This window comes from Cydia splendana, chromosome 8, assembly GCF_910591565.1.
Source record: "Cydia splendana chromosome 8, ilCydSple1.2, whole genome shotgun sequence".
NCBI lineage: Eukaryota > Metazoa > Arthropoda > Insecta > Lepidoptera > Tortricidae > Cydia > Cydia splendana.
In genome coordinates, this window is record NC_085967.1 from 13,628,000 (window position 1) to 13,654,689 (window position 26,690).

The window sequence follows — 26,690 nt, forward strand, 5'->3', positions numbered from 1 at the left end:
AGGACACAATTCGGAATTGCATCATGCTCAAATTAGTAACAATCCAACTGATGGTGATGAAATATCTCCTCCTTACAGTCGTAAGTAAGTAAGTACTTATTAAAGACTTCTCAATTCGAAATAGTTTTCTTAATACTTAATGAAATCGGAAAGCCGGTTTTGCTGTTCTACAAACACCGAAAAACCGGTTTCTAAAATACGTGCGGTTTTGTCCCCCCCACCTGCGGCGGTATGCCCTCCTCGTGGATCTGCCTCAGCATGGCCAGCAGAGACAGCACGGCGTCGAGTCGGCACGCCTGTCCCTTGCGGCCGCTGCCCGCGCAGCACCCGCTCAGCGTGCGAGTCACCAGCGCGAGGCAACCTTCGAGCGTGTTCTCTGAGAGCTTGCAGTAGCGCGAGTACAGAGCGTAGCGTATGCAGCGCATCAACTCGTTTAGGTACCCTGGAAATTAAACCCGTTTCAAAAAGTCGCCTGATATAATAATAATTAATAACCGACCAGAAAAATGCTAAAACTATTTCCACTAACTTAAATACATAATCATAATCATTTATTCGATAATAATAATAAAAAAATATGACGCTGTCAACGTCAGTCGTGTTTTTATAAATTTTCTCAAATTATTTTCTAGATTTTGTATTTACATGTTGCTTTCTACATTATTTTTATGAAAAATATAACCCAAGACTGCTGCGTACTATTACATATATATAAGGGTTATAATTGGCCATAGAATATGATGTCCTAACATGTACGACAAAACTCCCTGAGAGAAAGAAAATGCAAACGAGAAGCAAAACACGAGCTCAACTAGCGTCTCCACGAAACGCACGCCCACCACCCCCGTCCGCATCATCCGTCTCCTCGCAATCGTCGTCGGGCGATGAATTCGCCACCGCGCCCGATACCAGCGAGTCGAGCGATGAGTGCGGGCCGCCGCCACCGCCGTCACGACCACCTGCGCGGCGCGGGCGGCCACCGCTGTCGGCACGCTTGGGGCCTGCGGGACATCCTGCCCCGCCCACGGCTCCCGCTGCCGGTGGTGTAGTGCGTCGCATGCGATGGTCTCAAACCATTAATGAGAACGTCATGCGCGCCTACTATGGGGCTACAGAGGGGGGAACCAACTTATGCGCGTACCGTGTCCGAATGCTTCCACTGTTTCAGGCCCTCGAACCGACCATCGACGTGACTGCGCAACGACTATCGGATCAGGTGCGAGTCATCCAGCGGCAAAAGCGGTTGGATGACTCGACACTTGATCGGCTTCGCCTGGAGGCTCTCTCTGCTCGCGCAGCTTCTACCTCGGCGCGGGATCCGCCCGCCACGTCGCCGGATCCGGTGCCGGCACCCGACCAGGCACCGGGGGCGCCGCGGGTAGATCTCAGTGCCGACGAGGAGGAGTTCGCGCAGAGTGTGGGTAGTACAGCCAATGAGCAACTGAGGAGGACTCTGGACGAGGCGATTACGCGGTACCGCCCCACACCCGATACTAGGCCACGATTACCACGTTTGCCTATGAATAGACATAATCTAGCGCTAATGGGAGCCCTAAACGCTTTACTAGAGCCATATTTGCGGACTAGTAAAGATTTAGATGATACGCACGCGATCATGTATTGCGGAGCCATCGCGGCGTGCCGTGTTGCACGAGTCAAGTTTCCGGACTCTGACGTGCACCTAGGACCGCCGGAGGTGCCCCCGCATGGCAAATACGGATCGAGCGACGTATCAGCTCTTTTAGGACTCTTATCGCAAAGCTGATCTGCTTCAGGGGGGGCAACAATCGCCCCCGAGTAATGCGCTTTGTAAACCAGGCATTCGTGGGGACGGATATCAGGCCCCGCGACTACATGGCCAACGTTACGGAGCGCATCGACTTTCTAAAGCAGAAAGTCTATGCATGGGCAAACCGTATTCGCCGCTACAGAGAGCGTGTGGACCGATTCCAGCAGAATCGTCTTTTCCAGAGTGACCAAAGGAAGATGTACCGAAAGTGGGAGGAAACCAACCTTCGTGCATCCGACTCGCAGCCACCGGATGCTACTGTCATGAATGACTTCTGGCGTAGCATCTGGTCGGTGCCTGTCGGACACACCGAGGGGAGTTGGATGAGTGTTGTCGAGCGTGAGTGCGAGTCCATTGAACCTATGGGGGCAGTCACCATCAGCCCCGATGACGTAAGTTGTGCCATCCGCACGGCCCAGAACTGGAAAAGTCCTGGGCCGGATGGATTGCACAACTTCTGGCTAAAATGGTTCCGATGCTCGCACTCCTACTTAGCAGCACAATTTCAACAAGCCCTCGAACTTGGTTCTCTCCCACCTTCCTTAACAACTGGTGTCACCTTCCTGCTCTATAAGTCCGGTAGTACCACGGAAGCGAAGAACTACAGACCCATCACATGCTTGCCTACACTCTACAAGCTCCTTACATCCATTTTGAGAGCAAAAATCAACGCGCATATTGTCGCAAACAATATTTTGGCCTCTGCTCAAAATGGATGTAGGGTTGGGTCCCGTGGTACTAAAGAGCTCCTCCTCATAGACATGACCATCTGCCAACAAATCCGGCGGACCAAGGGGGCCCTCTCAGCCGCTTGGATTGACTACAAGAAGGCCTATGATTCGGTGCCTCATTCATGGCTGGGGAGGGTCTTAGAGCTGTACAAAGTTGATGCAGCTTTGAGAGCCTTCCTAAGCGCGTGTATGGGGCAGTGGACCACAGTCCTTCGTCAACCAGGAGGCGGGGATGACCGACCTGGCCCACAGGATTTTATAAGGATTGAGCGAGGAATATTTCAGGGCGACAGTCTGAGTCCGCTATGGTTCTGCCTAGCTCTGAATCCCCTCAGCACCCTGCTGAAGGATTTGGGACTAGGTTGCCGGCTTCGGAGAGAGGGTGAAGTTATTTCTCACCTTCTGTACATGGATGACCTCAAATTATTTGCATCAAATACCCAAGGCTTGTTGGAGCTACTGAAAACCACCGAAGTCTTCAGTAGTGCCATCAACATGGAGTTTGGTGTCGATAAATGTGCGGTTATGCATGTACAGCGGGGGAAGGTTGTAAATTCAACAAATTTACAACTTTCTGAGACAATGTCTTTCAGGTCTATCTCTGAATCAGAGACCTATAAATACCTTGGTATGTCACAGTCGTTGGGTATTGAGGACGAGGGTATTAGACAGTCGGTGAAGGAGCGCTTTTTCAGTCGGCTCACAAAAGTCCTTAACAGTCTTTTGTCAGGAGGCAACAAAGTGCGCGCCTTCAACGCCTGGGTAATGCCTCTTCTCACATACTCCTTTGGCATACTAAGGTGGACTCAGACCGAGCTGGACGCCCTGGATCGGAGGGTCCGATCACTGCTCACCACACATCGCATGCTACACCCACGCTCGTCAGTTATGAGATTGTACATCCCACGGAAGTGTGGAGGCCGAGGCTTCCTAAACGCCAAGGATCTCCACAACCGCGAGGTGTACAATCTCAGGAATTATTTCCTTAACAACGAGTGTGGGATGCATCGTGATGTGGTGGCAGTAGACAGGAACCTCACGCCGCTCTCCTTGGCAAACGAGAACTGGCGCAAACCTGTGGTACTAAGTACTGCGGATCGCAAGGCGGCATGGGAGAGTAAGGCGCTACACGGGCGGTTCTACAAGGCCCTCACGGGACCCGATGTGGACCTGCTCGCGTCGGTGAACTGGTTACGATTCGGGGACCTCTTCGGAGAAACCGAGGGTTTTGCCTGTGCAATTGCGGACGAAGTGATGATGACGAACAACTATCGGAAATATATCCTGAAGGACGGTACGGTCGACATTTGTCGGGCATGCCGCCGTCCCGGAGAGTCACTCAGGCATATCATTTCCGGTTGTTCTCATCTTGCTAACGGTGAGTACTTGCACAGACATAATCTCGTAGCCAGGATTATTCACCAGCAACTTGCTCTTCTATACGGCCTTGTGGACCGCGAAGTACCGTACTACAAGTACTTACCTGCACCTGTTCTCGAGAATGGTCGTGCCACGCTCTATTGGGTTCGATCTATCATCACTGACAGGACTATTGTCGCCAATAAGCCTGACATCGTGCTGATAGACCGATCGCAGCGCCGGGTCGTGCTCGCCGACGTCACCATCCCCCATGATGAGAATCTCGTGAAGGCCGAGAAGGACAAGTCCAGCAAGTACCTAGACTTAGCTCATGAGATTACCGCCATGTGGGATGTTGACTCGACGATCATTGTTCCGATAGTCGTGTCAGCGAACGGTCTCATAGCGAAGAGTCTCGACCAACACCTAGAGAGACTCTCGCTGGGTGGTTGGATCAAGGGTCAGATGCAGAAGGCGGTAATTTTGGACACGGCGCGTATAGTACGTCGGTTCCTCACTCTGCGGCCCTGACCACCGGCAGCTTGGGCCCTGCCCCGCTGCCGGCGGCACCCTAGGTTAGGTTTTTTTATAATGTGTTTATATGTATTTTTTATTGTTTTGTAAGTGTTTTTATATTTTACTTTTATATTCATATTATAAAAATACCTAACTTAAGACGAAAAATAAATAAATAAATAAACGATGAAAACATTTTTTACTTGAAACATACCTTGATTCAAAGGAAACTAACCTTTCGGGACCCACTGGTCAATCAAAAAAAAATTAAAATTTTAAGTTTTTAAAAGCTACCCATGGAGACAGGTTTCCACTAAGTTTAGAAGCATCAAAAAATTAAAATTGCAAACTACATCACTTACCCAACATATGAAAATTCCTCAGGTCGATTTTTTCCAAACATGCAAGCAGTATTTTAACAAGACTTTCCAATCTGCTGCTGTCAAAGTCATCATAGGATTCCAATAGTACGATACATCGGAGCAGCACCTTGATTATGTGTATGTGTAACTGCGTTATTTCTATGTTGTCTTGCGTAGTCTGTTGGGGGAATAGTCTGTCGCGGCTGAGCAGGGCTATTATAGATGTATCTTTGCCCAGGAAGCAAGATTTTATCCAAGAATGCGCGCCGGCTAAAAGAATACAAACAGTATTTTAGCTAGAAACAAATCTACTGATTGCTCTTTTTATATTGATATGGGGGCAAAACTAAAGTTTGCCTTGAGTGTTCTTAGGATAAATGGAGTATAGATTTCTCCAAGCAAGCAAGCAAGCAAGACCGACCAAAAGCGCGGTATCGCGGGGCGAGCCGGGCGGCGCGCATAGAAACGGACGCATGTGTTGCTCCGTCAAGGCGCCGAATTCAGTCGAAAAAAGAATCCGATGAATTGAGAACCCTTTATGAAATTGGTTAATGATGTCAATGTCAAGGCACAGAATAAATAATAAGTAGTACTAGGTAAGAAGGTTCACTAATTTCACTATCTAACAAAACGCGTCTATTACGACAGATATGAAGGTGGCGCAAGCGCGAGCAGGCGTCCGGTCCGTGGCGGTGCGCAGTAACTACTACAGCTAGACACCAAAATTGGTGTGGGCCGCATGTTCTTGTAACGACGAGACGAAATCGCGGAGTGAGCCACGCCTGGTCAAGGTTACTTCACTACATACCTTCGCTAGGCAGGTTGTCCATGTACGCAACTATAAAGTGCAGTAAAGCGATCAAAAGTGCCGTATCGCGGGGCGAGGCGGGCGGCGCGCATAGAAATCGTCGCATGTGCTGCCACGGCAAGGCGCCGAAGTCTGTGCATTCTGGGGACCACTTTGCCAAGTGGGTATAGCTGTAGGACAAAGATAGGGATGTTCACTGATCTTGAATCCTACTAATATTATAAATGCGAAAGTTTGTATGTGAGATATTTGGATGTTTGTTCCTCAATCACGCTAAACGGCTGAGAGCTACTTAGGCTAGTTGTATAATATAAGCTAGTTAAACGGCTAGAAAATGAGCCCAAACCTAAATAATTAAATATCCAAATTAACTATTTGTTTATTTGGATATACCATTGAGGTATACCAAAAAGAATTATTAAAAGATACAAGAGCACAACCAGCGAACACATACTAAGGTGCGCTTTATTGCTCGCATTAGAATTCCATTTGATGAAATTAAAATAATATTAAATGTACTCCATACCATACACATATTATTGTACTTGTAGCTTACCTCTCTAGAATATTTAGCGCTTTATTGACTTGCTTATGCGACGTAGCATTTTCCAACGCTAGTAACGCTTTAGTGGCCTCATGCACCGGCGACCCCGTTTGTAAAAGCGTGAGATCATCCGCCGTAGGGCGGAGGGCTAGAGGCGCGGGGGGCGGAGGGGCGCCCTTGAGGACGCGGGAGGGGCTCTCCCAGGCGCACCACCAGCGGATGCGGACGGAGGCGCGCCAGTCTTCGTCGGAGAGTAGCCATTCTAGGAAACAAGTGTTTCATTTCAAAGAACGAAGCACGTTAAATGGCGTAGGGAGCGTGTTACAAGAGTCAAAGGAATTTGAACCTTCTATACAGAAGTTATATTTCATATTTAAACGGCAGTGCCAAAGATCGCGAGCAGTCGTAGACTCGCGACTCGTTACTACTATACAGAAGAAATAATTCCATTAATTTTAGTAATACACGTTCCGGTCATCTCTATTCGTTTAGTTCAGTTTTCTTCAAATATTTTAATAGGTACTTTAGGTACTACAGCATGACTACAGCGAAGTAAATGGAAATGTTATGATTTTAGTAGCCTATAGAGTATGCATTAATATTTTGGAAACTGATAAAAAATAATGTGATGTTTATTATTAACCCTTTACCAGGCTAAGGGATATATATTTCCCACATACGGCACTTAAAATAAATAATAAATAAATAAATAAATATTATAGGACATTTTTACACAAATTGAATAAGCCCCACGGTAAGCTCAAGAAAGCTTGTGTTGTGGGTACTCAAACAACGATATAAATAACATATAAATACTTAAATACTTACATAGAAAACAACCATGACTCAGGAACAAATATCTGTATCATCATACAAATAAATGCCCTTACCAGGATTCGAACCCGGGACCATCGGCTTCATAGGCAGGGTCACTTTCCACTAGGCCAGACCAGTCGTCAAAACATGAGTTCTATTTTCAAGGAGTAAGACTGACATTCAATTGTCATTTTTGAAATGTCAGCCTGGTAAAGGGTTAAAACAGTAGAACCGTCTTTCTTTTACTTACCGACAATAGAATGTTCAGCATTAGGACTAATACTCCAGTAACTATTCACATTAAACGGCAATATAGTTCGGTCTACAACACTTAAAGGCAGTGCGGGCACTTGACATCGATTGGCATCCAACTCCTGAAGGGCGAAGCCTGACCATGCTATTAACGCTAGTATTTGAGCCGACATCAGCACTGCCGAATCGTCGGCAGGGAATACCAATATTACTGAAAGCAAAACAGAAATTAGACTTTTCACGCCACTGTTCGGAAATGTGGCAATAGATGGTCTAAAACCAAGCTGGAAAGTAGGCAATAGCTGTAGCACCTGAACCACCACTACTACAATGTTTCATTGTTATCATCATCTGTCATTGATGACGGTTCGCTACAGCAATGAGTAACATTTAAAACATAAAAATCAATAAAAGGTCTTTTTTGGTGCAACTTTTACCTTCAAAAATAAAATTAGGTTATTTATAGGACCAATTTCTTGTTAAAAAAAAAGAAATGTCAAAACCATTCATTTCATTTTTTTTAACAATTATCCATTCAGTTCACGCTTAAGGCGTTTTGTTTGAAGCTGTTTGTGTTTTTTTTTAACAAAAACGCTTCTAAGTTTAGAGTCGGTTTGAAGCAAATAACAGAAAAACGCCTCTTAAAAGTGATAAAAAAAGTAAAAAAGGCGGGATCTGAAAATACTTACTGAATTGGATAGTGTAAATTGTGTTTGATTAAAAAATACAAGAAACACGTATCAACGCTCGCTATAAAAATGAGTTAGTGAAGAAAATGATATTCTTACGCTGACGCCTACCGAAATTCAAGAGACAGCACAGGCAGTGGCTAGTAATTTGCTACCAGAGAAATCGCGGGATAGTACTTATAATTATGCAAATGTTTTCTTATTTCCTCGCAATAGTCGTGAAAAGCACTATGTAATGCCTCGGCCGGAAACGCTAAAGATGGACTCGTATTATTAGAGTCAAACGACTCGTCCATCTTTTAGCGGTTTTCCGTCCTCTCCTACAATGTACTATTGTTGTCAAGCAACATGGTTCAAATTAGAAAAGCAAATGTGTCGTTCAAAAGTTACCGCTGTGGCAGTTACTTACAAAGTCAAAGTGTTTATTTGTAAAAAAATAACTAGACTTTAATTTTATCTTTATAAGAAAATTACGTTGACATAACTAATGGAATTTATTCTTTAGATATTTAATGGAATGTGAACAAATGAAATTCTCATTAATTCATGTATGGATTTAAACTCGGTAATTCGGCCAAAGTGATACCACCCACAAGGTCCACAAGTACATAATATTAGTGAGATTAGATACAGAGCTAAGTCACGTGATTTTGTTTATTTATATTCCTTTATTTAAGTACCCATTAAAAAAAATACTCTATATACTCTGCTTGGCAACGGTAAATATTAGAAAAAAAAATTACCTCTTATCAAAAGTGCGGGTAGATGGTGTATCTTGGCCAAAATATGCCGGCTAGCGAAACACACACTGTTGAGTATTGATACGCAACTAATTGCACACTCTGGAAAGGCTAAGTAGTCGTCCACCATCATAGACATTCTGGAAAAATATGGCACATTTATTGCATTGGATACTTTCATATTAATTTAAGGATGTACACGGCAGGAACCGTTGCGATTGTTATGACACGTTTAGAATGATTTATAGTGAAGCGAAGAAAAAGCTATGAAACGGGTTGTACTGACTGATGGCAGGGTCGCCATGAGCTGTATCCCATCGCAGCGCACGAAGGCGTCATAATGAGCGTTGCTCTGTGAAGTGAGTGCTCTCAAGCCAGCTGCACTGATAGGTAGCAATGATAGCTCACATGATGGCACGGTCGCCATGTGACTTCCCTAAGTATAGCAACAATGACCTGTATCCCATCGCAGCGTAGAAACGCGTCATGCGCGCCCTGCTGTCGCATTAATACTGATAATTGCTGTAGATAACTTCTTCTAAGTGAAGGTTATAAAGCCAGCTGTACTGACAGTTCACATGATGGCACGGTCGCCATGTGACTCACCTAAGTATAGCAACAATGAGCTGTATCCCATCGCAGCGCAGGAACGCGTCATGCGCGCCCTGTTGTCGCATTAATACTGATAATTACTGTAGAGAACTTCTTCTAAGTGAAGGTTATAAAGCCAGCTGTACTGACAGTTCACATGATGGCAGGGTCGCCATGTGACTTACCTAAGTATAGCAACAATGAGCTGTATCCCATCGCAGCGCAGGAACGCGTCATGCGCGCCCTGCTGTCGCATTAATACTGATAATTGCTGTAGAGAACTTCTTCTAAGTGAAGGCTCTAAAGACGGCCGTACTGATGATCGTGTCACGTATTCTTTGCCGTTCTCGTCTAGTACTATGTCTTGCTTCAACACGTCGAGGATTTGTGAGAGGCCAGTCTGTAACAATGCAAGGAAAATGTATCTTATCTAACATTAGTTCACATTTTTTTTATGTTTAATTTCAGATGATGTTTATAAACCAAAACCGGATAAATTAGGTTTGCAGTAAAATATAACTATAGGGGCAGCACTGGAACCCGCCCAATGTCGCTGTGTCAATGTCAAGTTTAAGTTTCCGATTTAGGCCACAAGATGGCAGAGACTCCAACGTGTAAGGTCCCTATTTAGTAGCACCATCATAAAAGGCACAACATTTTGAAGCTTGACATTTGTCAAAATGTGTTTCAAATCTTAGAAATTAAGATCTAAGGTTAAGAAGTACTCAAACATTAAGTAGTAAAATCGATTAAAATTACCTGGTGAGTCTTTGACGGAGAGCTAGAATAATCAACATTGAAACTCTGTGGTTTAATTCTTCTCATAGCGTTTAGTAATACGTCATTGCGTAGGGACTCTCTCGGAGGTAAATATCTATGGTCATCTGAAATTGATGTACTAATTTAGTATCATAATAACTTACTAGGTATATTACTTGTAAATTTAACCTTAAATTCTACCCAACAAGATTTACTGTCCTATTCTGCACCCAGCAACCGGCTATGTACATTCGCTGACGTAAGATAAGCTGTACGGGTAGTATGGCGATATGAGTACTCAAGTTGGCGCACTGTACACATCATATTTTCCGACCCACCCTTACACTCGGCTATCAGCTCTAGCGATTTGGATATTGAACCTTAAGTCTTACCAACAAGGTTTATAACGCATCTAGCAGCCGGCAGAGTTGGTGCGCGGCCTCCATACGCACGACCACGCACTGCATGAACAGTAACCGCACGAGACCCATCGTGTTCTAAGATATCACTAGCGACTTGCATATTAAACCTTAACTCTTACAGAACAAAGTTTATAACAAACCTAGCAACAGGCAGAGTTCTCCGATGCCACATGCACTCGGCTATGACTAGCGACTTGTATATTGAACCTTAAGTCTTACAAAACAAAGTTTATAACGCACCTAGCAGCCGGCAGAGTTGGTGTGCGGCCTCCATCCGCACGGCCACGCACTGCACGAACAGTAACCGCACGAGACCCATTGTGTTCTCCGACGCGCTAACGCCCATGCAGTCGGATATCTCTGGTTCTAGAGACTTGCATATTGCTTGCCCTGGAAAAATGTAATTGATATTGTTATTGAATTGATTATCCTAGAAATAAAAGGAATCAAGGTGTCCATTTTTTTTTGTGTGTTGTCACTAAAACTAATCCACGTGGACTAATCCACGCACTATCAAATCGTATCATCAAAACATGAGGAATGAGCCCAGAGCTTTCGAGCAAGTTTACATCCCTCTTCCTATTCTATATGGATTTAAAATAAAGGTTCAATTTGATTAAAGAGGTCAAGTAGGCCATAGAACATCTATTGACAAGTTAATAACTTCAAATTTACGTACGATACCTGGCGAAGACCTGAAATTAGTGTAAAAATATACTTTAATGAGTTTGTGATTTCACAATTTAATTTATAATAAATTTGCTGAAACTGAAATATTGTACCGATTTCGGTGTCATGTTCCGCATAGACGTGCAACAGTGGCATTATCGGTAATAGACTCGCCAGAAGCCGCCACCAACAACTCTCACTCAAAACCATACGGCCGCGAAGTAAGTACAGCATAATGTCAGTAGCGCTTGATTCAACCTGAAAAAAAAATTGTACTAGATGATTTCAGTTCAGAGAAAAAAATTTTTTTTAGCTTCTGAGCCAAAGGTATATTATTCATTTACTATAGTGATCAATAGTAGAAGAGGTCACAAGTTAAATAAAGAAAAATGTGTGCATCGAATTTGACAGCTAAAATCGATGTTGCTGTACTTAGACTTTGGCCTCTTGCACAATCAATAACTCTTTACTAAATAGATCAAATAAAAACACTTTAAAAAGCTTACCTCTTTTATATTGGAAGACATCCCGTGACAACATATCTCAGTCAGAATACTAACATCACCAAGTAATGTTAAGCACTTCTCACTGTCTATCTGATTTATATCTTCATCCACCAACACAGACTTTACCATACCAGCCATTTGATTGTAAAACTTTATAGAAACCCAATTCACACTATGCGCCATGAGAGTTAGGGCTATACTTCGAGCTAAAGTCCAATCTTCATTGCTCAAGTCCATATATCTAGCCTTTCTCAATAGTATATTAGCTACTTCGTCCAAATAACCCTCGTTCAAGTGAATTTCTATTACCGGTAAGGATTTTTTAATAATCTTCAGAACTTGCTTGCTGCTGCAACATGAGTTTTCGTTCTTCATAAATTTTACTGCCGCGTCCATGGCTTCTATGAGCCTGGTCAACTCTTGATATTTTGTTTTGAACTCGTTGCTTGTAGATATTTTCATATTCTGAAAGTTAAAAAAGTGCGAAAATAACACAAGAAATTATGAGCTAACATGACAAAGCATTCGTAGGAAGTTTGTAGGAAAGAAGGAATCAACCCACAAAATAAAATTAATAATACCTCTGCCTTCCATAATTAATAGAATTTAAACCTGTCCAAAACTAAAGTCATCAATTTCAATGACAAATTCTTGGGCTAGGGTTCACCTTTCCGCTAATCTATGCCTTAACCCCTTACCGCATACGAAGCCATATATGGCGGATATGATATTTAACTCTATTGACAGCTATTAAAGTTCAAATTGCAACAAATATTTTTTATTACATGCAGTAAGGGATTAAGTATGCTTTATCTCTAGATGCTCTATATAGCTCACTTACTAGTAAAACCTCACAAACATCCTCACTGAGGCTCGGATAGAATATATCCAAAGCTGGGTCGAGCTGCGCGGCCTGTAAGGCGACCATTAGCGAGGAAGGCGGGTGGGCCGAGCGCCGCGCCCAGCGCAACAACTTCTATACCCATCTTACTATAGCTAAGCATAGATAATATAATATAAGCAGCTTACTTGTAACACCTCAAAACATCCTCGCTCAGACTCGGATAGAACAACTCCAAAGCTGGGTCGAGCTCCGCGGCCTGCAAGGCGACCATTAGCGAGGAAGGCGGGTGGGCCGAGCGCCGCGCTCAGCGCAACAACTTCTATACCCAACTTACTATAGCTAAGCATAGATAATATAATATAAGCAGCTTACTTGTAACACCTCACAAACATCCTCGCTCAGACTCGGATAGAACAACTCCAAAGCTGGTAGCCACGTCAAATTAAGCCGAATTTGGGTAAGCTGCGGAAATAATTCGTGTAGTTTTGAAAATTGGTACAGGCATACCTTGTGGTGTCCAAATAAACATACTAAAAGTCCTCGAGGGTAGGGGGTGTGCTGGGGGTGTAGAGGGGGGTTGAAGGTACCTTTTTTCATATTTTTGCTCATATCTCGAATATCTGTACGAATAGCATTATAATTACGTCGGACAAAAGTTTTAACATAAAATTTACTACAAATTTGGTTATGTTTATTTTTACTCTGCGATCAATACTTTAGGAGCAACAGGCTGTTAAAGTTAAATGAGAGATAAAAAATTGACGGTTTAAGAAAACGTCGTATTTTCATAATTATTCATCATAAATAAAAATTTTAGTTTAGAATAAGCAAACTAAACAACCTGCTGATAAAATAAAATAAAAACCGGCCAAGAGCATGTCGGGCCATGCTCTGTGTAGGGTTCCGTAGTTACCCGTCCGTCAAAATACACTATTTGCAAAAACTCAAAAACTGCTAGACCAATTAGGTTCGTTATATTTTTCCCTGAAAGTATTTACTAAGTTTTATTTTCACGGTTTTTTTCATATTTTTTGGACCCATGGTTCAAATGTTAGGGGAACTAAAGTGGAAAACACAACTTTTTTTCTTTCAGATCGATTATTTCCGAAAACATTAAGTTGATCAAAACATGGTTCTCGAAGACCCCTATTCGTTTTGAAAGACCTATCCAACGACACCCCACACTATAGGGTAGAAGTGAAAAAAAATTTCATCCCCTCTTTAATGTAGGGCAGCCACCCTAAAAAAATATTTTTTTTTATTTATATTTTACGACTTTGTCAGCGTAACTGATTTATGTATTCGTGTCAAATTTAAACATGAAAACTAGAAAAAATAGTTTTTTTATGGTGGCTGCCCTACATTAAAGTGGGGATGAAATTTTTTTTCACTTTTACCCTATAGTGTGGGGTGTCGTTGGATAGGTCTTTTAAAACGAATAAGGGTCTTCAAGAACCATTTTTTTATCAACTTAATATTTTCGGAAATAATTGATCTGAAAGAAAAAAAGTTGTGTTTTACACTTTAATTCCCCTAATTTTTGAACCATGGGTCCAAAAAATTTGAAAAAAATCGTGAAAATATAGCTTAGTAAAGACTTTCAAGGAAAAATATAGCGAACCTAATCGGTACAGCTGTTTTTGAGCTTTGGCAAATAGTCTATTTTGACAGACGGGTAACTACGGAACCCTACACTGAGCATGGTCCGACATGCTCATGGCCTATTTTTTTATATTTTATCAGCAGGTCGCTTAGCTTGCTTACTCTAAGCTAATTTTTTTATTTATGATGAACAATTACAAAAAAATGTCATTTTCTTAAACCGTCTATTTTTTATCACTTACTTAACTTTAACAGCCTGTAGCTCCTAAAGTATTGATCGCAGACTAAAAATAAACATAACCAAATTTGTAGTAAATTTTATGTTAAAACTTTTATCCGAAGAAATTATAGTGCTATTCGTACAGATATTCGAGATATGAGCAAAAATATGAAAAAAGGTACCTTTAACCCCCCTCTACACCCCCAGCACACCCCCTACCCCCGAGGACTTTTAGTATGTTTATCTGGACATCACAAGGTATACCTGTACCAATTTTCAAAACTACACGAATTATTTCCGCAGATTTTTCTAATTTGCTTAGGCTATGGGTCGAGCTGCGCGGCCTGTAAGGCGACCATTAGCGAGGAAGGCGGGTGGGCCGAGCGCCGCGCCCAGCGCAACAACTTCTATACCCAACTTACTATAGCTAAGCATAGATAATATAATATAAGCAGCTTACTTGTAACACCTCACAAACATCCTCGCTCAGACTCGGATAGAACAACTCCAAAGCTGGGTCGAGCTGCGCGGCCTGCAAGGCGACCATTAGCGAGGAAGGCGGGAGGGCCGAGCGCCGCGCCCAGCGCAACAACTTCTCTGCGCACCTTACTAGGCGGAACCATGCTACTCGGTGATGGCTCAGTTCAGGGTAGTTTGTGTAAGATTTCCTATAAATAAAAGTATACTTAAGATAGAACTAGTTGTTTTCAAGAAAAAAGTGTGTATATTTTTTGCCGGTTGTCAATATCTAGTGGCAAAAAATGCCATTAAAATTACCCCAGTTGACAGTCGAAAAAGTGGAACATTTTTCGTACTGAAACTGTTACTATTTCATCAAACAAGCTGTAAAAACCGAGTGAAAAGGGCATGATCATGTTCAAGTCCAATATATTATATCATGAACACAATGGTTGCGTTTTTATCATCTATCTATTCACAGTTCACTCTCACACTTACATACCGTGACTGTCTATACGGCCATGGCCACGATGGCAGGCGATAAAAGCGCGACCATCATAGATCTACGGGACTTAAACAATAGTTATTTAAATACTAGATCAGAAAGTCAATTAAAAATCGGCAAGCACATCACATTTTTTATTTAACTCACTTGTATTTCGTCAACAGGTCCCCAAGCAGTCTCATGACCATACAACTTTTATGCGCTATGTCTCTGTGCGTTTTAGATGTGTGGTCAGCGATCCAGAAACTTTCCGTTACACATTCTAGCAGAAGCTGAATAAGGGACTCCACTAGGCTGAGGCATGTGTTTAACGTTTTCTGAAAAAGGAATCATGACTTACTTGACTTAAGATCCTATGTCCCCTAGATGGGGCAGAGGGTAAAAAGGAATCATAGTTTATGCTAAATAATAAGTATCAATTTAACCTCTCAAGGTCCAGCCATACAAGAAAATAGTCAAAAGGACCATGGGCAACTTTGTATGGAGCCTGGACCCAACGCCAACAGAAATGAGAGTAAGGTCATTAGATAGGTATTTCTCTGTACTTCATTTTGTTCTATGGGCACCAAGAGGAATTCCATTGCAGAACTGAGAAATTGGTATTTTAGCCAAAATGTCGTCTCCCTTATTACCTAGGCAATAGAGTCCAAGTAAGTAAATTAATTGCTGCAGGGTAGATGTTCGCGTACCGCCGCGCGCCGGGCGAGCACACTGAATGATTTGCCGCGCTCGCCCGGCGGTGGACTCTATTGCCTAGGTAATAAGGGTGACGACATTTTGACTAAAATACCAATATCTCAGTTCTGCAATGGAATTCCTCTTGGTGCCCATAGAACGAAATGAAGTACAGAGAAACACCTATCTAATGACCTAACTCTCAACCTGTTGGTTTTGGGGCAATTTTGACGCATAGTCCTTTTGCCAGTGAAATTTGAACCTATAATGTATGAAATAGAGTTCAAACTTTGTTTTGTTTTAAAACATTGACCAAGCAAAAATAATACAGTTCTGTTCCAATTGAATATGATTTAAATTTTATCGAACTTCATAAGTACTATAGCGACCGTGAGAATAACATGTGCCACATAGTGAAAGGTGACAAATTAAGCGTATAAAAATGGCCAACGCTACTAAATGCCACGCAGTTCCAGCGACAAACGCTAAAAGCATGTTACGCACTACGACGTACATTTATTACAATACCTATTTATTAATGCACTGCACTGCATGATTAATTCTTACCACATCCAAAACTTCGCTTTTATCCACCGGATCAACCAGTACAACGCTTCTAGCCATGATTGTAAGCACCGTGTGCGTAGTCTCCAAAGCATACAAGGGGGCCGGCCACTGTCTCAAAGCAGCTAGTGTGTCATCCTGCGATTCAGGGGAACTGTTGCCAGCCAGCTCTTGGAGTTCTGCGTTCATGGCATCGTCTGTTTCTTTGGAGTCTGTGATCTGTGAAACGGGCTATTAATAACATGTTCATTTCAAACATAGGTGGCTCATTTAGGTCAGGGGTGGGCAAAGTGCCCGTTAAAGGGGCTCAACTAGGCCCACTTAAAAACTCAGTTTCATAGGCAGGGGTTGTGCATAGGGTTACCAGATGACAGGAATTTTCCTGACATGTCAGGAATTTTGGCCTTTTGTCAGGTATGGGGACGGAACACGAAAATGTCAGCATTTTTTTTTAATTAATAGGCTTTTTTATAAAGTATCCTTTTTATTTACTTAAATTAATCCAAAAACATTGTAAAAAAATAATAAATGACATCCACTCAACTTATCAATTACTTCATTATTATTAATTAACAAATCTTTACTCAAGCATACATAGATGTTTTAGAATCGAAATCATGTTCTAATATTCGCATTTGCAAAGATAACAATATAATAAGTACTTATCCTCTGCGTGTGATTAAAAATATGTAAGTAGGTAATTGCAATTTTAGGGCCATCGCTAACGGCTAGTAAACCCCCCCCCCTGCCCCCCGCCCCCCGTCGTCGTCGTCGTCAAAAATGTGAATGTCAGGAAAAATATTCGGAAATCAGGAATTTTGTCAGGAAATTCTAAATTTGTATCTGGTAACCCTAGTTGTGCACAAATCACGCGAAGCGTTTTCGGCTACTTTTTGATCCCCCCTCCCCCTGGGTGATATTTGGTGAGGTTTTTGGCTACCCCCCTTCCCCACATAACCTCACGTGTATTTTTTTCAAAGATTTCCATCCGACCGGTCAAGGCCACGCGCTCCAAAATTTCGTAAAATAGCCTCGCTATTTTGAAGTGCGGAGTGAAGAAACCGAGAAAACGTATTTACTCATGTGGTAGGTATTTTTTCTTAGTTTCGTTCATTGTAGATAAATACACGTGAGGTCTCCTTATACCCCCCTCCCCCAACGTGATCTGTCGTGATTTTTCCGTGAAAATCGAACCTCGCGTGATTTGTGCACAAGCCCGTAACCCGGCGATATACAGCGCGCGGTAGCACACTGTAAGCGGTATAACAACTAATGAAACTCTCAAATCGATAACTTGGTCGATATATATATAGCACATTGGTCTACAGCGATTTGAAATAAATTAATGTTGTGCAATAAATTAATACAGCATTAAAAATTAAAAAACGGGCATGCAAATTCACTATAAAATTTTAACTACACAACACTTTCAGAGAGCCAGATAGACTAAAAAAAATCTTTACCTTGTATGCATCATTAACCAAATCAACAGAAGATAATTCGAAGACTCTCTTATTCAGAGCTAGGGTGATACTCAGCAGAACTAGTAACGCCTCATTTGGACGCCCGCCCTGTCCGGTGTCCGCCATCAATAGCAGGTTCTAGAAAATAAAAATAAATGACTTGGTAGAAAGGTAAGTTGGTGTCTCAGAGTCGCGAGTTTAAGGCTCGCCACTGGCAGTGAATATTTTTTAAACATACCTGAACAATTGACGGCCGATTCAGAAATATTTCAGGCGGGAAATCCCTTAGAAACACGTCGCAAATGAAGCGACAGCAACGCCGTGTAGATTTCAGCAGCTTCAAGGCATCTTCAACCAGCATCACAGTTTTGGAGTCAGATGACGTCAGCAGTACCCACGGAAAAAGGAGTAACTGGATGCCATCATGTTCTTTGGACCTAACGAAGTATTTATTTAAATTTTGATTCAAGTAATTACAAATACCCGTATTACAAATAAATTATTTAAAATTAAAAAAAATATTTAAATGACAGAGAGGTAGCTCCGCTGAATAGTCTGCTCTTGAGGTGGAGTTTGTTCTGGAACCTCCGAAACACGACACCCACCGCAAAGGCACCGGCACAGGGACAGGCAGTAATAGGGTATTTTCCTACTAGTAAAATCAGTTACTAATTTTTGAACTGACAAAACTATTCGCTAATATGGAATTTATATGAAACATTACATCGTGACGTCACGGTCAACTCACCTACTTTTTATATTTCTATCCGATTTATTAAATAGAACTTGTGTTTAAAAAAATCACTCCTATCTGTGTTTTTCTAGTAATTATGTAGTGCTTTATTTCATGCATGGTGTAAAATAATTTATTTTAAATACAGTATAATACCCTATTGGTGGACTATTTAGGAGTAAGTTAATGATGGCCATAGCTAGTCAAAAAGAAAGGATAATAATACTTACACATTGACAGGATCTTCATTAGATATGGAACCATCTCTTGATGACTGGTAATCATTTCTCAAGCCTGTCAAATAGTCCTGGTTTGAATCTCTATCACTTTCTGAACTGAAAAAAAAATTGTGGGAAAAGTCAACACAGCTGACTAAATGTAAACCTTATTAATGCAACAAGATTAGTGCACCACTTTAATAATTCACTGGCCCAATATTACAGGGTTCTATGTTTCACTTTTATCAAACTGAAATTTGAACATTGTCATAGTGACATTAAGTCGAATTTCAACTATCTTGAAAATGTAACACAGAGCCCTGTAATATTGGGCCAGCAAATTGCTTACCTAGTAACAGAGGGTATAGTTAAGCGAGGCACATCCACATTGCTCCCTTCTTCCACTGTATTGAGGAACTGGATACTTTCTATCAGCTCTTGATAGGTGTCGCGAGTATCTTGGTCTATTTTATGCTTTAGGGCATCCAATTTAGATAGAAGTCTCTTAACTCCATATTCCTTGACTATATAATTACCTGCTTTTGTCTATAAATTAAAGAATTACATCTAGTAAACATTAATTTCATTATAACTTTTAATACTTATATCATAAATGTCCAAACCCCATTATCAATGATACAGTTCATTCAAAATCAGGTTTGGCAAAAGTATCTAACCCTAACTTCGCCGTTGATGCCCAAATTCAGCAAAGTAAAATATTAAAATAATAATTTTATCAAGAAATAGATAATTTAATTTAATTTACAACCATCACCTAAACAAAAAGTGCTACGTAAAAATAGTTCATAAGTAAAAAAAAACTTTGACTTATTGTTTTCATAACATATTCCTAATTATGTTAAATATGCCCATGAATCCCATGTACAATTTATAGTGGAATTATGATTTAATGCTATCTTTAGGTATTTAAAAAAGAGTAAACAAAATCTACCCTCAAATGGCTTCTTAGCCAGTTGAGGGTAGATGAAAACATTACATGACCAAATAATGTAGTCGTTCAGTGACAGATCCAGGCGGTTTTGTATTTGGTTGGTTAATCAATAAATGTTATAACTACCCGAAAATGTACAAATTATTTGTTAAATGTACAAATTGTTTGTTTGTTTTTGTTATTAATTGTTTGTTTGTTTGTTGTTTTGTTGTTATTTAAGTACCTAAAGATACAGAGTATAGTTATTATGAATTTAGGGTACATATTTTTGCCAACCCTTATTTTCAATGAACTGCAACATTGATAATTTATTTATTTATTTAAACTTTATTTCACAAATTTACACAAAAACAGTACAAATGGCGGATTTAGCGCCTTGAGGCATTCTCTACCAGTCACAAAAAGAGACAGTTTGGTGCTGGATTGTAAAAAGTGCATATGAAAATAGAGACAAGTCGAGACTACTATGATACTATACTTCGGACTCGCGCACGAAGGGTTCCGTACCATTACGCAAAACACGGCAAAAAAATCATGTTTGTTGTATGGGAGCCCCACTTAAATATTTATTTTATTCTAATTTTTGTTGTTATAGCGGCAACAGAAATACACCATCTGTGAAAATTTCAACTGCCTAGCTGTCACGGTTTATGAAATACAGCCTGGTGACAGACAGACAGACGGACATTGGAGTCTTAGTAATAGGGTCCCATTTATACTCTTTGAACAAGAAGACATTTATTGTAAAAAACCTTCTACATACAGTGCCACTTCAGTTACGTTTGGGTACGGAACCCTAAAAAACCGGCCAAGTGCGAGACGGACAGACAGACAGACAGACAAACGCACGAATGATCCTATAATGGTTCCGTTTTTTCCTTTTGAGGTACGGAACCCTAAAAAAGGTACAATAATGTAATTTGAACTTATATCTAAGATAGTTACCTTTAAAGTACTAAGTAATAATTGTAGTGCATCTCGTTGGAGTGTAGGTTTTTGAACATGGAACCATGCCAGCAAAGCCTCCAAAAGTTCACGCGTACCAGATAATTCATCCTCAATCTCCCAACCCAAACGCAGTTTTGCGATCAATAACTGCAGTGAGCGTTCACGTATCTCCCTTAAAGGATGACCTAAAAGACATTTTAACATATATGTACACCGAAATTAGAATTAACAGAACTTTATGCTCACTAGGTAAACTGTAAGTTACTCACCCAATTTTTTTATATAACTTGATAAGTATTCAGCGGAAGTCATGATGAAATCTGAATATGGAGCGTAATCAGTACCGAGAGTAATTCTAATTACCAAAAAAATCCTATAACTTCCAATAGAGAAGCCAATTTACTACATTGTTTACACATTTTTGAAAGTATAACGTAAAGTCCATGAAATGTTAATTTACATGACAGCTGACAGCCTTTATAATGTACAGCCAGTATATATCCGGCCGTTCTGATCCAATAATCAGCGTTTAGTAATTGAAATCATGTATAGCTTGAGCGTTTTTAAACGTGTCTCAAATATAATACTCATTGGTTGTGTTGCCAGATTCCACGCTTTCCCAAGTTTCTACGTTTTTTGATGGATCGATCGACGATCTATAGCTATGACGAAGAGTTATTTTTGTTATTTTAGGCTTATATTTATATTTTTCAATAATCTTAATGGTTATAAAATTAAATGAAAACGTAAAAAAAAAGAAAACATTATTTCTTCTTTATAAGTAAAAAGTGACTATAGCCGGTCAAACAAGTTTGACAGTAGCAAAAGGCACGAAATTTAAATTTGCTATGGGATTGTTATCATTCGCGCTTACATTTATTACATTTACCGCTTTTTTAACCGACGGAAATGGCTTGACATACTATATCCAATACATTTAAATATTAAATACTATGAGACTACTTCTAGAAATCTTTCTGTTTCCTCGTACAGTCAGCAGCAGAAGCTGCTAAGCGGGCGAGGTCTTCAAAATGATACACTCTAATAACTTTTTTGCAATAGAGAATATTAGGCAAAGCTCTGCGTGGTGGCACCTTTGTGGCACATACAGTAAACAAACCACATTGACACATCACACGTCACGTCAATCACATGGCCTACCGCGAAACAAGAAAATCGAAATTTCGTTATCTAATCTCTTTATCACTCTTGCATCTTCGAGCGATAAAGAGGCAGATAACTAAATTTCGATTTTCGCGTTTACCGGTAGGCCCTTGTTATCAAACCGCCTTGATGCATCAATGTCATATTTTATTGTCTGTGAAAACTTGTCAAAAAACGGTTTAAGGCACAGTATGTATAAGTTAGTCTATGAATTTACTGAGTCGGTAGTGCTGCACTCTGGCGGCAGAACATTGCAGTAATATCCCCTATTTTATTGTTACTAATATTGTTCCCGGTTTTCTTCCGGCTAAAGGCAACATTGTGGTTATTGTGACAGTGACAGATCAATGTGGTTGACATTGTCTTTACTCTTTGGTCTTGTGGTTGTGGTTCTTGAGTGTTCTTGTTCTTTTTTACAGTTTTTACACTTACATATTTTCATGAGTGTCGAGATTTATTTTTGCGGTAGGTTAAATTACATATGCTAGAATAATACAATTCTATTCTCGTAATTATTGCGATTAGTCTATAAAAAAATTGTATTGTATTGTATCGGAAGCACTTTGCACAGAAAGCCGACAACTAAACACAAATTGTTGATATTTTAAATTTTCCATATTGGTTACCAATTGTTGTATTTTACGTATTATTATTATAATTATCTCGATACGTACTCTGTGCCTAATAATGAAAGCACAATATTTGTGAATTACAGATGGCTGACACTAAAGCATTGTTGAAGGAAGCAAGGAAGCTAATTGATGATAACAATTACAAAGATGCACAAGAATGTTGCAAAAATATTCTGAGAAAGGATAAACAAAACTATATTGCACTAGTGCTCCTTGGGAAATCACTACAAGATGCTGATCAAGCATCCCTAGCATATCAGAAGGCTATTGCAAGCAAACCAGACCATCCATTAGCTTGGCATGGTCTTGCCAACTATTATGAACGAAAAGATGATGAATCCTCAAAAACAAAACTGATTACTGTTTATGATGAAATATTAAAGTTGCAAATTGAAGAAGACAAAGCATTAGAAATAATTACCAAACTTGGGCAACTTGGGTGCCATCTAAAAAGCAATGAAGCTGTCACTACACTTCTCCACTATAAAGACAAAGTTAGTGATGCGAAATCATTAGCTGCAGTAGAATATCAAATATTAGAACTTGTTAAGAGTGGTATTTCTTGTAAAGAAGAAGACATACTGCCAATTTTAAAGCTATTAGATCAGCTTTACATTAAAGATCCTAGTAGTTCTCTGGAACTACTTTATGCCAAAGTGATTCTTCAAAAAAGCGACTATGCTAAAGCCGTTGATGAAATTATAGGACTTCAATTCTTCTCACAAAATGTTGTGTTACGGGAATTCCTTTGCAAACACATATGCAACAGATATGTTAGAGATAAGTCATTCAATAACATACCAATAGAGAGTCTTGTAGACAAAATAACAGATGGAATTGAAAATTCCAAGTACCCAGGCTTGCTGAAATGTATGATTTGTTTTGACAAATCAGAATATTTGGAAGCTTATAAGCAGTGTATCCCATTGATAAACTACCAACAAGCAGAAATTACAGAAGCAACATTTATTATAAAATGTGCCATGATGCTTGAGAAATGGCCAGTTGTACAAAAGTTAGCTACTAATTTCCTCCTTAAAGCCAAAGAACCAAATTTTGTCTTGGATTTAAAAAGATACTTGTTTTTATCACTTGCCAAACAAAGGAAATGGAAACAAGCAATTTCTACAGCATCAGAAATACCCATTGGTACTTCGAGTATTAGTGAACAAGCTATTCTCGCAGAATGTTACATTGAAACAAATGAAAATGCAGAACAAATAATGGAACAGCTTCAGTCTAGTGAATACCATCTTCAACTCCAAGCTTTATTCTTACTGAAACAGCAGAAATATGCTGAAACAGTAACACTTCTTCAAAACCTTAATGACAATCCCTTGTGTATGTTCTACTTAGGCAAAGCACTCTGGAAACTTAAGGACTACGAAAAGAGCCAAATCAATTTACTGAAGGCAGCAAGACTTAACCCACACCATCCTGAAACATTTCTGTATTTAGGCCATTTCTACCATGATTTCAAGAATGATTTAGAAAAATCAAAAAAATGTTATGAGAAAGCACACAGTTTGGACAGTACCAATCCCAAAATAACTAGAAAATTAAGTGAAGTTTACACAAAATTGGAACTAAGAGAAGCTGATTTTGAACTCCTGATAGCTGCAGAGAAGAACACACAGGAGTCTTGGTTGAATTTCAGATTGGGGCTACATTATATGAGTAAAAGATTGTGGGAAAATGCTGTTGTACAGTTTAGAAATGTTATCAAAAGTGATCAGAGCAATATTACTGCTTTTGAATGTTTAGCTGATGCATATTTTTCTCGGGGCTCATACACATCAGCATTAAGAGCTTATAATAAAGTAATGACAGCCAATCCTAGCAGGAGCTCACACTGTCTAACAAAAATAGGAAACATACATTCTCTCTTAACACAGTATGAAGATGCAATTGCTACATATGAGAATGTTTTAAAAATTGATGCTAATTCTATGTTAGCTTTAAAAGGCATAGCTGAAACATGGATGAGGATTGCGAAGAAAAAAGTAATGGCTAAAGTATATGGTAGTGCAAGAGATTGTGCTCAGCAAGCCATAAATTACCTTATCAAAGCATTACAGAAACAAAAGCAATTTATCTGTCTTTGGAAGCTTTTAGCAGATACTTTGATATTTGTGACCACTTTGCCAAATAAATATGCCTATGCATATATGACAGATTTACTTGTGCAATCTGATGAGAATATCCAGACATATCAAAAGCTAGACATCTTCCCAAAAGTGATTGCATGTTACTCTCTTGTTGCTAAAAAGAATCAACAATCTGCATCTTACGAGTTAGCATCATCTTACTTTGCATTCTATCAAGAATCACGGAAATTGGTTAATTGCCACATAGCTTATAAGTTGACACTTCAATGCATAAAGGAAAAGCCATCGCATTGGAGAAATTGGAATTTGCTCGGCAAAATATGTCAATTTATAAAGAAATTTGATCTTGCACAGCATTGTTTCATCAAAGCTTTACTTGTAACCCGAAAATGGTCTGTTGCCAAAATTTGGTGTAATCTGGGAACCCTGTACTTAAAGTTAAATCATCATAAGTTGGCAAACTACTGTTTTTGGCGTGGACAGTCCACTCTGCCTTCTTATCCTCTGAGTTGGATTGGACAGGCACTGATTGCAGAAGTCATTAGGGAAGAGGAAGCTATGGACCTTTTAAGACACGCGTCTCGACTTGGATACCACCCTGAAAGTGCACTTGGCTATGCTGATTGGGTGTGCCGCACATTAAAGAAGAGTAGTAACTACAAAGAAAACTCAGAATTAAAGTATGTTATAGATGGTCTCCACGCAATTCCTTATGCTATAGATCTTGTTGAGTGGTACTCGACTTTTGAACCTAATAACGCTTGTGCCTGCACCATTCTCGGAATCCTCCAAGAACGCTTTGGACTTATCAGGGTGGCATTTAAATCATATGAAAAAGCATTACAGTATGCAGATGATGAAAATAGAAATATTACCTTCCTGAATATGGGAAGAATATTGATGAGAATGGAGAGATATGATGAAGCAGTGAAAGTGTATAAAGCAATAACTGAAGCCAGCTTAGACTCTACATGTGGCTTAGCTCTTGCCCTCTATAAGAAAGGTCTTTATGAAGAATCATATGCAGCTTATGATGCGGCTCTGCATTGGTTGAGCAATGATGATGATGACAAAGCAGACATTCTTGTTGCTATGGCTGGCATTGTGTATATGTACAAAGGAGCAGATGATGCAAAAACTTTACTTTTCCATAGCATCCAAATATCACAAAAGAAGCCCACACCATACAGCTTATTTGCAATTTGTTCATTAGGACTTATACATTCTGATCAAAGTCTGTCTAAACTAGCTGTAAGTGAGATGCATAAATATGAAATGGATAGTAACTTTGGATTTGATATTGGTTTTCTTAAGTCTTATGTACTCTTATGTGACGAAAATATTGATGGAGCTGTAAAATTGCTTAGTGATTCTCTTCATGATCATCCAAGCAATGCCCTATTGTGGTTCTGCATGTCCCAGTACTGTCTTAGGGAATCAAATAAGAGAGCTAAAGTGGCCAGTAGTTGTGCTCAGAGAGCCTTGTGCTTAGCTCATTATGGGGAATGTAAATGTAATCCAGCTGAAATAATTTCTACTGCCAGCATCGCTGAGCATTTTGCGGGCAATCAAGCCAAGGCCTTGTTGTTGGCTAAAGAAGGCTTACACATGTATCCCAATCAGTCAGAAATCTGGGCTGCTCTTTTGTTTTCACTTTTGCCACACAAAAAATGGACGGAAAGGAAGGACTGGTTATTGGCTGCTGCTGGGCATATGCGTAAACATTTAGAAATCTCGCGCTCTCTAAGTAGATGGGTTAATCTTATTGAGAAAAAACTAAGTAGGTAAACAATTAAGAAAGATATTTTTGTTTAATATTGTGTCATGCATTTGCAATTTTATGCTTTTACAACATAGCTATAGAATTTTCAGTCTTTATTAGATAAGAAGGAAACTTACTACTACCTACAACTAGGAAAAGGTACTAAAGATCTAATATTTACTTATATTTTTGATGTAAGTACTCAAGATGTTAAGATTTTTATAAAATGATAATGCCTTCATGATACAAATAGATAGTAACTGCATTTATTTATACTGTCTAAAATAT

At 40.0% G+C, this 26,690-nt stretch overlaps 2 protein-coding genes and 1 long non-coding RNA gene across 4 annotated transcripts in view; 2 read left to right on the top strand and 1 right to left on the bottom strand.

Annotated features, from left to right (window-relative positions):
• LOC134793110 (rotatin-like) overlaps positions 1-21,226 on the bottom strand; it is a 66,796-nt gene extending 45,570 nt beyond the window's left edge. The window contains exons 1-20 of the mRNA XM_063764635.1: positions 21,006-21,226; positions 20,734-20,921; positions 19,186-19,382; positions 18,849-18,953; positions 18,124-18,322; positions 17,886-18,023; positions 16,426-16,641; positions 15,331-15,500; positions 14,680-14,887; positions 11,554-12,018; positions 11,161-11,305; positions 10,619-10,768; positions 9,957-10,081; positions 9,383-9,597; positions 8,610-8,746; positions 7,176-7,388; positions 6,122-6,371; positions 5,566-5,735; positions 4,758-5,027; positions 222-442 (exon numbers count right to left, since the gene is read on the bottom strand). Coding sequence (XP_063620705.1) covers positions 222-442; positions 4,758-5,027; positions 5,566-5,735; positions 6,122-6,371; positions 7,176-7,388; positions 8,610-8,746; positions 9,383-9,597; positions 9,957-10,081; positions 10,619-10,768; positions 11,161-11,305; positions 11,554-12,018; positions 14,680-14,887; positions 15,331-15,500; positions 16,426-16,641; positions 17,886-18,023; positions 18,124-18,322; positions 18,849-18,953; positions 19,186-19,382; positions 20,734-20,921; positions 21,006-21,048 — 3,825 coding nt within the window. The 5' untranslated portion in view covers positions 21,049-21,226. The remainder of the gene's footprint in view (positions 1-221; positions 443-4,757; positions 5,028-5,565; positions 5,736-6,121; positions 6,372-7,175; positions 7,389-8,609; positions 8,747-9,382; positions 9,598-9,956; positions 10,082-10,618; positions 10,769-11,160; positions 11,306-11,553; positions 12,019-14,679; positions 14,888-15,330; positions 15,501-16,425; positions 16,642-17,885; positions 18,024-18,123; positions 18,323-18,848; positions 18,954-19,185; positions 19,383-20,733; positions 20,922-21,005) is intronic.
• Positions 1-26,542, top strand: part of LOC134793116 (superkiller complex protein 3) — a 331,932-nt gene extending 305,390 nt beyond the window's left edge. Inside the window, exons 1-2 of one of the 2 annotated variants that reach the window (XM_063764654.1) lie at positions 22,350-22,365; positions 22,616-26,542. In XM_063764654.1, coding sequence (XP_063620724.1) covers positions 22,616-26,428 — 3,813 coding nt within the window. In that variant the 5' untranslated portion in view covers positions 22,350-22,365 and the 3' untranslated portion in view covers positions 26,429-26,542. Of the gene's footprint in view, positions 1-22,349; positions 22,366-22,615 lie in introns of those variants that run through there. The other variant, XM_063764655.1, reaches the window with a different exon arrangement.
• Positions 1-26,690, top strand: part of LOC134793185 (uncharacterized) — a 126,593-nt gene that overhangs the window by 96,827 nt on the left and 3,076 nt on the right. The gene's annotated exons all lie outside the window — the stretch shown is intronic.